Source organism: Ascaphus truei, chromosome 13 (assembly GCF_040206685.1).
Source record: "Ascaphus truei isolate aAscTru1 chromosome 13, aAscTru1.hap1, whole genome shotgun sequence".
Lineage (NCBI taxonomy): Eukaryota > Metazoa > Chordata > Amphibia > Anura > Ascaphidae > Ascaphus > Ascaphus truei.
The window spans coordinates 10666524-10680313 of NC_134495.1; the positions used below are offsets into that span (position 1 = coordinate 10666524).

Sequence of the window (13790 nt, forward strand, 5' to 3'; positions counted from 1 at the left end):
CACTGATCTCTTCTTGCGGCGGTGTTACAATGAATAAAGCAGGCAAGGGTTTTAGTTAAACACAGTGCATATAGGATGTTATTTGTGACTGAAACCTATCCCTCCCCCCTGTGCTGTATGCGATTTATGACGAGGTGTTAAATAGTCCCTGAATGTTAGTGATGTGTGTGTGTGTGTATGTATGTATGTAAATATAAATTTATAAAGAGCTCACAGTGTATACAGCGCTTTACAAAAGGTGTGTGTGGAGTGGGAGTGTATATCAATGGTGTGGAATATATATATATCTCTTGTATGTATACTGTGTGTATGTATATAGTTGATGTATTTATGAATATGATACTGTCCTTGTGTGTATGTGTATAGTTGATGTATTTTTGAATATGATACTGTCTGTGTGTGTGTATAGTTGATGTATTTATGAATATCATACTTTGTGTATGTATATAGTTGATGTATTTATGAATATGATACTGTGTGTGTGTATAGTTGATGTATTTATGAATATGATACTGTGTGTGTGTGTGTGTGTATAGTTGATGTATTTATGAATATGATACTGTGTGCATCGCTAAATAGTGTGTCTCCGCTCCCTGCTCCCCACAACCGTCACACCGGTAGCCGCCCGGGGGTTACAGACACGTGGTTAAGAGGCGGAACCTTGCTGCTAACCTCTTGTTTCCAGCCGGACGTTCTCGCGCTGGCGCCGTTGCTAAGGAAATAAGAAGGTGCCGGGGTGGTTCCGCATCCTGCTCGCAGTGTATTGTGGGACAGGCGGGACGCCATTACATCGCAGAGCGGGAGTCACGCCGGAGAGGTGAGGTGGCGAGGGGTCTAAATACCCGGGGGGAGGGTGCGTGTATATACACCCGGGGGAGAGAGGGATATATATCCAGGGGAGGGTGTGTGTATTATACCCGGGGGGAGAGAGGGGTATATACCCGGGAGGAGGGTGTATATATACACCTGGGGGAGAGAGGGGTATATACCCGGGAGGAGGGTGTGTGTATATACACCCGGGGGAGAGAGGGATATATATCCAGGGGAGGGTGTGTGTATTATACCCGGGGGGAGAGAGGGGTATATACCCGGGAGGAGGGTGTGTGTATACCGAGGGTAGAGAGGGATGTGTATACCGGGGGGGGCTGGTTATGTATAAGGTATTATAGGCGGAGGCTTCTCTGTATTCGGGCCTGTGCACATTATACATCGCAGACTGAGTACTTACAGTGTGTATATACGATATATATGTATATTTAGGCCAAATAAGCACACCTGATGATAAAAGTATATGTATATATATCTGTGGAACAGCAGTAAATTCTGCTGTACTGTATAAATAAAATCCTATAAAGAGGCACCACTTGGGAAGAGCTTGCTGTGGGGGGTGTATGGGTGTTATATGTATGTTATATGTATGTTTCGTGTTCTCCATACAAATATACATTCATATGTTTTTGTGTCAGTTGAGCAGATCACAAGTCTGTATATTTGATTTATGGATGTTATGCTATTATGGTGCAGGTGAGCTGTGCTCCATGGTGATCTGGTTCAGCACTCTGATACTGGGGTATTGTACAGCCGTGTGACTGCATGCCTCTGAAGTGGGTGCCCTTTGTGTGTGATGCTCGTCTGTCTGTATCACTCTGATTCTCTGAATCTTTTCACGCAGGTATATATCTTTTTAAATACATCACCATGTCCATCGGAGTACCCATCAAAGTTCTGCACGAGGCGGAGGGACACGTCGTAACATGCGAGACCAACACAGGCGAGGTGTACAGGGGCAAGCTGATCGAGGCAGAGGATAACATGAACTGCCAGGTAGGTGGCAGAGTGAAGTTCTGTGTAAACATTACAGCCTGTGTTGCGTGATAGTGACTCAATTTTCCTACTCTTAGTTTAAGCATTATAATTTCACACAATATTTTGGTTTTCTTTTACATCTTGTGACTCCTTGCATGTTTTCCCTCATCGCCCTCCCCCCCCACACCCCCACCCCCACTTTTGAGATCTCCATCCTGTTTTCTGCCCCTTGGTTAACAATCTTAAAAAGCTGGGGATCTGCCCTAAAACCCACAGAAATCAAACAAATAAGGTGATCTTTGTGATTCTTGGGGTGCTGACTTTCTAAGACCGGGGCTGTACTGGTGTGAATGAAAGTATAGCAGTAATTAGCAGGAGAAGTCACTATCTGGTTTGGGACCAGTTATTCGTTTCATCAGGCTATGGAGCAGGCTGCACTGTAGCTGATGGGCGCTCCTATCTTTCTAACGTGTTCTTCGATCTCTGCCTTTCTCACAGAGCTAGGGCACACTGACCAGACCCCATTTGTTATATGCTGCTGTACTAGTCTGGTTCATACTGTCTGAGAGTAATAGGTTTCTCATCTCTGCTTTCTGGGGGTCACAGATAATGAAAACCGTAGTATGTCTGATTAGCTGACTTGTGCACCCCATACTAAATGTGTGCTTGGCTTTCAGATGTCCAACATCACAGTGACCTACAGGGACGGCAGAGTGGCACAGCTCGAGCAGGTCTACATCAGAGGCAGTAAAATCCGCTTCCTCATACTACCGGATATGTTGAAAAACGCCCCCATGTTGAAGAGCATGAAGAATAAAAACCAGGGTTCGGGAGCCGGCAGAGGGAAAGCAGCCATTCTCAAAGCCCAAGGTGAGTTGTGTGTGCAGGGATAGGAGGAGGGAGGACCCACACTTGGGAAGAACTTGGAGAAGGGGTTCTCAACGCCAGTGATTGAGCCACCTGTGCTGAAACAGGGATAGCCTTTAATACCTGGCCGGTTTGGGTCTTGAGGATTTGAGTTGAGAACCCCTAAGTTAGTGCATTAATAACATGTAGACGAAGCTGGCAGTGCCAGTCCCCACATTTCGTGTCTGCCCGGATTACTAATCCTTTATCGGCTCTTTAGCCAAGTCTGTGAGTATAGATAACTCACGATCTGCTGCTGGCTCTCACTGACATTCCCCTTTTTGTATAGAAGGCCTGTGACCAAGACTCGCAAAGCTCATTGCTCTTGTTTGGATATATGTATATTCATGCATAGGAGGAAAGTCATACCTCGGGCCCGGTGTTTGCTGTACAGAGATGTTCATCATAGTTTGGTTTGTGCCCTTGTGTTCATCTCTGGGCATATTCCTAGGGGAATTTTTATTTTGCGTTCGTCTGCACTTCTTCTGAACCAGTCACTGATCTGCAAACTAAAATTCTGTGCAGGCTTCCAGGCCGCCAGAATTCTGTAACTCGCGTAAATCTGTTTTCCTGACTCAGTTCTGCATGTTGTAACACCACCTCCTTTTTATTTTTTTCCCTTCCAGTGGCGGCGCGAGGCAGAGGCCGTGGAATGGGCCGTGGAAATATCTTCCAAAAACGGCGATAACTTTCACAAACTGTTTTTTTTTTTTTTTTTTGGTATATTTTTTATTTTATTTTTTGGATTTGTAACCGCTCAAGTGATTCCAGTTTTTTTTTTTGCTTTAATAAAACTGTTTCCAAAGGAATAATGGGGTGTCCCTTTAATGAGATCTGCACTCCGTGTCCCTGGTGGAAGGTGGTTTCTGTATTCTGGTGTAGGGCCCTGGTCCCTGTAGCTTGGTTCTGTAATATAGATCAGATGTGCTGAACTCCTGTCAAGACTCCCAACAGGTCATGTTTTAAGGATATCCCAGCATCGGCAAAGGTCGGGCAGCCTCTGACTGAGCCACCCGTGCTGAAGCTGGTATATCCTGAGAACCTGACATGTGGGGGTGTGGCGGCAGCGGGTGGTCTTACAGACTTGTGTTGAGCACCCCTGATATAGATGGTGCAGCCATGTTAACACTGAACTCCTAAGAATATCCCGTTTATACATAACACAGATCTAAAAACGGGTATTTCTAGGTTTCTATAGGAAACCCGCAGTATTGTGGCCACTCTGAACTGCGCTATTTACGGGTGAGTGTCGGCTTTTCAGTCTTCTGGGGAAACAAAATGGCCATTTAATTCTTAAATGTACCGCCGGCCAAAAGGGAGCTGCAGCTTCCTATTAGGATTGCATTAAAGCGACACACACACCCAGGAAGTCATGTGGGACGGGGAAATAAGTCCAGCTGTTGATTGGCACTTTTTTTTTTTTTAATAAACCAAGGTTCCTCATGCTAAACTAATAAGTAAGATGCCAGTTTTAATGTCGGAGAAGCTACTTCTCTGGTTTTCGCCCGTCTGGCGGTGATGCCACAAACCAATATATCTGAATGTGTACAGCTTTTTGTTGCCATTATCTGTGTGGTTATTGTTCTAGTGTAATGTCACCAGTGGGATTTCCGTTTCATAACACAATCTGCATGTGATCGCCATCAACACTTGGACCGCTGATACATGAACATGTCAAACACACATCATGGTTTGCTGTGGATACTACACCGGGAGCCTCTGCAACATGGGAATACATAAATCATTTGAAGTGTTGCATCTTGATGAGTTTGGAGCCTATCTTATGTGGGCTAAATTTCCATGTGCCCCGGTGGCAATCTGCAAGGCTGGTGTGTGATGGGCTGGGTCAGGAGGAGTACTCCGGTCCAAGGGTTAAACAGGTTTGTCTTTTGTTTTTAGTATATATTCCCTTTTTTTTTTATTTTCCTTTGCATTGATGTTTACACTTTGGGAGTACGTGACTTCTCTTACTTGCATTCAAGTGACCAGTACCTAAAATGGATTTAACAGAAAATTGTCACCCTATAAAGGTACATTTCTAATCTCTTACAAAATACCAAAATGGAAAAACATACCGGTATGTGAATAATGAATAGTATTAATGTCAAGTTGGCATTTGTTGTAACCAAGATATGTTACAAATGTCAAACTGCAGGTTCTAAACAAAATAAAAGTATCATGTATGTCGCCAATATAAAGAAAATATAACGTTGCATAAAACCAGATACTAGAACCTAGATATCGTGTCTCCGACCCCTGCTTTAGGAAATACTTCAGTTAGTGCAGACGATATCAATTTTATGCCAAACGCTGCATGAATTTTAGGTGACTGTCCTGCGACTGTTTAGCTTGTCATAGTCTGGATAAAGGCCCGCATGAGAAGTGACTCGCTAAGGCTGCACTTATAGTGCCAGCGACGCAACATTGTCGCCGACGCTTACAGTGCACGCGATGGAGACACTGATATTTGATTTTTTTTCCGGCGACGGTCTCCCCTTGCGGCCAATCGGGAGCTTCTCCGTGCCTCTGCCCGCCCCTTTTATGACGCATCCAGCCTAAACTTCAAAATACAACTCGTCGCAATGGCGATGGGTGACGTCATTGGTCGTGTCGCCGTCTGTATAAGCGCAGCCGAAACCTGGCACATTTCAGCTTTAAATGTAGCAGTCATTCAATCCTCTTGCCACTGGGGGGCAGTGCAAGAGCTGCATTGTCTTAATGGCCAATATTTTTTGTGTGTATACACCACATGGCTTGTATAAAACAAGGGAGCAAAGTGAATGGGTCCGTGTTGTGACTGAGTGAGAACTTGGGATCCATTGTTCGACTGGTGTGGCTGTGTGTAAAGACAGGTGAAGTTATACTCGAGTCTCGGCGCAAAGTTCATCTTTCCTGTCTTGCCTTCAAATACTTTCTGGGCCAGCTACCTGAACAAGCTCCTCACCCCTACCACATGCAGCACTTATCACCTGAGATCTGACTCCAAAAGACTGTTCATGGTCCCAAGGCTCAACAAAGTATCCGGCCGTTCCTTCTTCTCTTACCGTGCACCCCAAAACTGGAACAGTACCAGAGACTCTCACATCCACCACCAGTCTAAGTTCTTTCAAATCTAAGGCTGTCACACATTTTAACCTGGTCTGTAACTGTTTCATACGCCTATCATATAAATTATCTTTAACTGTGCATGCACTGTCTTGTATATAATGTATACCCTGCTCATTATGTAACTGTGTTTGTAACCATGTATTTGTCTTAACTCTGTGCCCAGGACATACTTGAAAACGAGAGGTAACTCTCAATGTGTTACTTCCTGGTAAAATATTTTATAAATAAAATAAATAATACCACACAAAGTAAGGTGCTAGGTTTTAGGCTACGGCCCCAGTGCGTGCGCGCAACGGAGCGTCTGGCGCCGCTCGTGGCCTTCAGCCAAGCGATCTGAGGACTTCATATCATGCGTGGCGGCGCGGCCATGATGTCACACGGCTGGTTCGCCCCCATTGGCTGATCCGCAGCCGTGACCATTGCTCGGCCGCCGCAAAAGTCAAATTTCTTGACTTTTCAAAATCTATTTGTGCCACTCGCGTGTGATCATGCGCACGCACTGACTGGGGCCGGCCACATAGAGAGATGTACCTTGTTCGCGTCGCCTGCGCGCAGTGGGGACGAGGCCTTACTTTCCAGGGATGGGGGATGGGAAAACCCATGAAATACAGACAGCCGGAGACTTGTTAGGCGGATTAGGGAAAGAAAAAATGGTTATGAAAGCATAACCGCTTTTTGGAAATATTTTCAGCCTCGGGAAGTATTTTGGGCTATGCAGGACCCATGGTGCGCCCAACATAATAACAGCATGTTCTTGTATGGCGCCGCTAGTTTTACGTAGCGCTTTACAGAGACATTTTGCAGACACAGGTCCCTGCCCCGCAGAGCTTACAATCTATGTTTTTGGTGCCTGAGGCACAGGGAGATAAAGTGACTTGCCCAAGGTCACAAGGAGCCGACACCGGGAATTGAACCAGAGTCCCCTGCTTCAAACTCCAGTGCCAGTCAGTGTCGTTACTCACTGAAAAACGGGGGGCAGAATCCCAAAAGATGCACTCACTGGGGAATAGAACTTCAAAAATAAATACATTTTATTGATACTCGTAAGGAAACATCCTAATTAAAACCTAATATTGGCGCATGTTACCCACAGCGAAATCTGGTGTGCTATCTAAGAGGCCCAAAATGCACCTCAGTCTGGACGCTAAAGTAGTGATTCAGACAATATTGTAGGTGAAAAAAGGGCCAAATGATAGAATATGACCAGGGGTGATGGTAGTGTAGGGATGGGTTCCTGCACTGTACATATGTGGAGCTGCGGTTGTTACTGGTAGGCTAGTCCCCTATAATACATACAGAGTGGGTGCACAGGGTGCAGTACTATCACTGTAGTGAAGACACTGCCGCTGTGTGGCTGTCTGAATTCCACTCTGTAGTGGAGCTTCAATGCCAGTGAGGTTGTCTTCTGTACATATATTATAGTAGGTGCATAATGTAAAATAATATTACTGCAGCTGTAGTTCTGCTATTATGCTCATGCTAATTCCCTACTTGGTAGTAGTGTAATGCAAGTTGCCCTACTATGAGTATGTATGAGACAAGACAAGCTGTGCCCCACTGCTTCAGATCTCCTGAATAGCAGTGGTAACCTGAGAGCTTTAGTCAGTATAAAGCGACCCGCAGTAATTAACCCCCCATATGCCGGAAACACATTCCGGTTGAATACCTGAAAATCGTTCACGTGCCCATCACCCGGTCAGGATGTTGACGATCCTAGCGCTAGCTAGTGGGATCCGCAACAGGCCCACATCTTGGTTAACTGGCAGCTAAGAAGACACACCACGCCGTGAGAGTGAACAGACCAAGCTACTGCTAGCTGGTCGCGCTCGTGACGTCACACGGGACGTCGCACCCGACACGCGTTTCGTTCCAGACTAGGGAATTTCTTCGGGGGTGGGCGGACCTGTGCTCCCGGCTGCCATATATCCGGTAAACGTTGTCATGGTAACGGGTAGCGTCGCCATGACAGTACAGATAATGACGCGCGGGGCAGTGGCCTAAGCGGGGAAGCGCGGTGGATAAGACTTGGATCCTAGTGACCCATATAATAGGTTAAAAAACATGAAACGCGAAAACGCACATGGAGATAAGGAAATGGGCAGAGAGGTTAATACATACCCGAGGTGCATACAGAGCAAAATTGGCATAAAAATGAATGGAATAAAATCAATAAAGTATAAAGTTTATGAACCCAAATAAAACACAAACCTAGAGGTAGGGTCAAAAAATATTATGACTGGTGCATTCACTTCAGACAAAACATGTTTAAGTCATGTTATGGAGAATGTGCATGTTAGTGTCCCTGATGTAAAGAAGTGGATGCATAAGGTGAGTAGGGATTTAGAGAAAGGGGGTATATACAAACCCTTCGTTGAGACCCCTTGGTGACAGGGTTCCCAGGGGGTATATCCACCTGGATTCCTTCTTTAAGAGGGCAGTATCTAAATCCCCTTTACGAATCCCCAACTTGATTGTGTCAATACCTTGAAAAGGCAAATTAGAGACATCACCCCCATGGACAGAATTAATAAGTCTAGCGACAGGCACATCCTTGTTGGTATTGAGCGTGCTTATGTGTTCCAGAATCCTCCTACGCAGTTCACGTGAAGGTTTTCCCACGTATTTTATCCCACGTTTGCACGTTGCCAAATATATGACGCCCTCGGTTTTACAGTTAATAAAGTTTCGCATACTGTATTGTTTGTTACCGCGTAGTCCATTAAACTGTTTAGAGGGCTGTAGAAATTTGCACGCCTTGCAAGCACCACACCTATAGGTGCCCACTATCTTATTGGTGTCTAGCCACGTTGTAGTCTGGCCACACCTATAGGTGCCCACTATCTTATTGGTGTCTAGCCACGTTGTAGTCTGGCGGCTTTGATAGTGGCTGTGAACCAAAAAGTCCGCAATGTTATGTGGGCGTCTATAAATGTGATTGATGCCTTGGGATGTAGGACTTTTTTTAAAATCATCATCCTCTAGGAGAATGTGCCAGTGGTGGCTTAGCGTGTCTCTAATTTGCCTCCATTGCTTGTTAACGGTCCCTATTACTCTTATAGGTTGTGTACCCTCATGTTCAGGTTTTTTAGCATACAGGAGTGTGCCCCTACCAGTTTGTTTTGCTCGTTTGTAGGCCTTGTTAACGCATGAGCGACTATATCCTCTGTTTAGGAACTTATTTTTCATTATTGCAGACTGGATCTCAAAGTCTTTTGACGTAGAGCAATTCCTTCTCACGCGTAGGAACTGCCCGTTGGTATTCCTTGTATCAGAGGTTGGGGATGGTGACTTGACGCCAATATTATTGGTTGCAGTGGCCTTGCTGTGTACTGTGGTGTGGAGTAGGCCCATTTCATCTTTGTAAATATCTAAGTCTAAGAAGGTGACACATTCCTGACTGATGTTGTGAGTCAGTCTGAGGTTGTGTGTACAGGCATACCCCGCATTAACGTACGCAATGTGACCGGAGCATGTATGTAACTATGTAACACAGGCATACCCCGCATTAACGTACGCAATGGAACCGGAGCATGTATGTAACTATGTAACACAGGCATACCCCGCATTAACGTACGCAATGGAACCGGAGCATGTATGTAACTATGTAACACAGGCATACCCCGCATTAACGTACGCAATGGAACCGGAGCATGTATGTAACTATGTAACACAGGCATACCCCGCATTAACGTACGCAATGGAACCGGAGCATGTATGTAACTATGTAACACAGGCATACCCCGCATTAACGTACGCAATGGAACCGGAGCATGTATGTAACTATGTAACACAGGCATACCCCGCATTAACGTACGCAATGGAACCGGAGCATGTATGTAACTATGTAACACAGGCATACCCCGCATTAACGTACGCAATGGAACCGGAGCATGTATGTAACTATGTAACACAGGCATACCCCGCATTAACGTACGCAATGGAACCGGAGCATGTATGTAACTATGTAACACAGGCATACCCCGCATTAACGTACGCAATGGAACCGGAGAATGTATGTAACTATGTAACACAGGCATACCCCGCATTAACGTACGCAATGGAACCGGAGCATGTATGTTAAGTGAAAATGTACTTAAAGTGAAGCAACCCCTTTTCCCCACTTATCGATGCATGTACTGTACTGCAATCGTCATATACGGGCATAACTGATGTAAATAACACATTTGTAACAGGCTCTACAGTCTCCCCGCTTGCGCACAGCTTCGGTACAAGTAGGGAGCCGGTATTGCTGTGCAGAACGTGCTGACAGGCGCATGCGTGAGCTGCCGTTTGCCTATTGGGTGATATGTCCTTTCTCGCGAGTGTACTTAAAGTGAGTGTCCTTAAAGCGGGGTATGCCTGTATTCTGATTCAACCTATTTACTCACTGATACACTCATTCTCCCTAGGACCAAGACCACACCGCAAGGGACATTATCAGTCCTACAAGAAATGCAACCCTTAACTTTAAATGTCTCACTACTGGATGAACATCCAAATTAGTTCTTAGTCAATAAAAATTGGCAGGTGAGACATCTACCTCGTCCACGTTTAAAGTTACCAGCTCTGTTCTTTATGTGTGGGATATATCCTGGCTCCAATTGATTTGACGGGTCGCAATTTACTTGGGGCTATTATATTCTTGACACTCTTAGCTTTGCGAAAGCTGACACTCGATTTGTCAGGAATCTGTCCTTTTAGAATTGGGTCACAGGCTAAAATCTTCCAATGGTTATCTCAAATAGCTTTCATTTTATTCCCGGATTGATTATACTTGTTAATGAGAAGAGGAAAAGCTTCCCGTAGTTCTCTCTTTAGATTCATCTTTAATAAATAAATAAATAAAATATCTATATGATTTCTCAAAAGGATAGTTTTATCTAGAGATTTGGCTCTAGAATCGGACTGCTCGGCCAGGCTGTGATTGTAATTGTTTTAAAAAAATGTTTTTGTTTTTTTAATATAATTGACTGCTTCTTAAAATCACTATCCAAAGAATAGGTTCTTTTTATCCGACTGAACTGTCCATATGGAATGTTTTGTAACCATTTGTTGTGATGGTTACTGTTTGCTTCCAGATAACTATTATGTGAGACGGTTATGAAATGTACATCAGTTTGAATTTTGGAACATATATATATATATATATATATATATATATATATATATATATATATATATACCTTGCATACAGTGCTCCCACTGCAGCAAGGGATTCTGGGAAATGACATGCAAATGAGCACACACTGTGTCACCTTTTGCCTGGAATATCCATTCACATGGTGCCTATTTAAGCTGATGTATCGCTGTTCACACAGCTTTTAAAAACAGCATGGGACTAGAAAAGCAAGTCAAACCACTCACAGACATGTTTCAACCTTGATGGGTATCATCCGTGTGAGGTTGGTTTATACTTGCTTTGAAATATTTCTAGGCTGGGTAGGTTTAACATATCACATTTTAAGTTATGGTGGGTGAAAAAGGCGACAGAAAACCTCCTCCGTTAGCATATGGCCAATAAAGAATATCACGTGAGCACATTCACATGTCTTAGACAGGTCTGCAACCCTGCACCTTTCACCATTATCCCCTAGCATACAGTGCTCCCACTGCAGCACGGGATTCTGGGAAATGACATGCAAATGAGCACAATGTGTCACCTTTTGCCTGGAATATCCATTCACATGGAGCCCATTTAAGACATGTGAATGTGCTCACAAGTGATATATATATATATATATATATATATATATATATATATATATATATATATGCCCCAAAATTGAAATGGATGAACAGGATTATAATAAAGGCAATCTTAGGAATTGTTACCAAAGAAAGAGTGACACTGAGAAAGAGTAATAAAAAAAAGGGATTACTCTAGGTCTGAGGTGGGCAACCCTATCGCCATTTGTGGCGAATTGGCAGGCTAAGTGTGGCGAATTGAATATTGATCTAGTCTAGCCCTACCTTCCCCCTCCAAGGACTCCGTTCTGTGTCCTGCAGACCCCATGCGGAGAAGCACTCCGCCGTCAATCTGCCCCTATCACCTTCACGGCCCCGCATCGGGGGGGGGGGGGGGGGAGTTATGGAAGCCGATTGACCAGTTGCGCAAGCGCTGTGGAGGGGAACCCAGGTACCTAGAGTCTAGGTTATGAGCGAGTTCAAGAGAGCCAGGTTGAGACTCCGAATAAATTGGAGGGAACAACCTATCATACCCAACAGAGAATCTACACTACACCGAGAGAGAGAGAATGAGAGAGAGAGAGAGAGAGAGAGAGAGAGAGAGAGAGAGAGAGAGAGAGAGAGAGAGAGAGAGAGAGAGAGAATGAGAGAGAGAGAGAGAATGAGAGAGAGAGAGAATGAGAGAGAGAGAGAATGAGAGAGAGAGAGAATGAGAGAGAGAATGTGAGAGAGAGAATGAATGAGAGAGAGAATGTGAGAGAGAGAATGAATGAGAGAGAGAATGAGAGAGAGAGAATGAGAGAGAGAGAATGAATGAGAGAGAGAATGAATGAGAGAGAGAATGAGAGAGAGAGAATGAGAGAGAGAGAATGTGAGAGAGAGAATGAATGAGAGAGAGAGAGAATGAGAGAGAGAGAATGAGAGAGAGAGAATGTGAGAGAGAGAATGAATGAGAGAGAATGAATGAGAGAGAGAGAGAATGAGAGAGAGAGAATGTGAGAGAGAGAATGAATGAGAGAGAGAATGAATGAGAGAGAGAGAATGAGAGAGAGAGAATGGAATGAGAGAGAGAGAATGGAATGAGAAGGAGAAAACGTCCAACCTACATTTTTCAGAGAGAGAGACTCCCCTCACAGCAAATGGGAGGATCAGAACCATTTCACCATCCTGAAGGATTACGATCAGGGGAATCGGACACCCAAGCCATCAAGAAAAAGAGGCTGAGAGGAAAGCGGGGACGAGGGGGAGACACAATCACTAAAGAGTATATTTAATATTAGCAGTAAAAGTCTCACTTCGCCACAAAATTTGGTTTTAGCCAAGGGCCCCAAGGGCCACCAACAGCTGCTTCCATTTCCCCAGCAGAGACCTCTGTTTGCAGAAGGAACACACATTTAAAGGACCTCTCTGTGGCTGGAGACCCAGTGGACCAGTACAAACAACGATATTCTCAAAATCGTTTAAAACCCTTAGAAAAGGCTGCGTTGGATGGAAAGGTTGCATGGCGTGGCCTTATCGGGGTTACTCCAGGGGTGGCCAACTCCACTCCTCAAGGGCCAGCAAAAGGTCAGGTGTTATCCCTGCTTCAGCACAGGTGGCTCAATCAGTGGCTCAGTCCAAGGCTTCGCACCGATTGAGCCAAGATTGAGCCACCTGTGCTGAAGCAAGCACTGATATGAGCCACCTGTGCTGAAGCAGGGATATCCTTAACCTGACCTGTTGGTGGCCCTTGAAGACTGGGGTTGTTCCACTCCTGCCCTACGGAGACACGCAGAGCTAAGGGGGGTGAACGCCCAGTAAGTGCAACTGTACGGGGACAGAGTTACCCCACGGGGTGCCAGGAGACAGATTATACCTGACCCCAGGACGCAGCCCTCGGGGCTGGCAGAGTGACAGGGGTTTGTTGTGTGTGCGGCGCTGCTACGGGGCGCCAAGCTTTGCGTGCAAGTTCTCCGCGTTCCTCTCGGGCTTTGGAAGTTTTCCACTTCGCGGACATAACCATTGAGCAGCTTCTGATGTCGCTGCCAGGAGGCGTTTGAGACGCCGGGCGCCCGTCATCAGTGCAGCGCAGGAACCTCTGCTGCGCTTATTACTCCACGAAATGTGTACCTGCTGTGTATTGTCATGTTATTAGGGGCCTAATGTAGCAACCACTGCCCATGGCAGAGAGGGCGTTAGCTAGGCCTTGGGGGGGCCTCCAGTCCTCAAGGGCCACCAACAGGTCAGGTTTTCAGGATATCCCTGCTTCAGCACAGGTGGCTCAATCTTCGACTGAGCCACTGATT

The 13790-nt window shown here is 45.3% G+C and overlaps 1 protein-coding gene across 1 annotated transcript; it reads left to right on the forward strand.

Annotated features, from left to right (window-relative positions):
* Positions 1-666: 666 nt before the first annotated feature.
* On the forward strand, positions 667-3497 carry SNRPD3 (small nuclear ribonucleoprotein D3 polypeptide). The gene is made up of 4 exons (XM_075568453.1): positions 667-817; positions 1673-1824; positions 2484-2676; positions 3339-3497. The coding sequence occupies exons 2-4, from the start codon at positions 1699-1701 to the stop codon at positions 3398-3400; spliced, it is 381 nt and encodes a 126-aa protein (XP_075424568.1). The 5' UTR covers positions 667-817; positions 1673-1698; the 3' UTR covers positions 3401-3497.
* The last annotated feature ends 10293 nt before the right edge of the window (positions 3498-13790 follow it).

Bases quoted from the DNA above. Each gene is read 5' to 3' on its own strand.
- SNRPD3 (XM_075568453.1), top strand. From the start codon at position 1,699: ATGTCCATCGGAGTACCCATCAAAGTTCTGCACGAGGCGGAGGGACAC. The intron at 1,825-2,483 runs GTAGGTGGCAGA...CTTGGCTTTCAG, and splicing joins AGGATAACATGAACTGCCAG to ATGTCCAACATCACAGTGAC. The intron at 2,677-3,338 runs GTGAGTTGTGTG...TTTCCCTTCCAG, and splicing joins AGCCATTCTCAAAGCCCAAG to TGGCGGCGCGAGGCAGAGGC.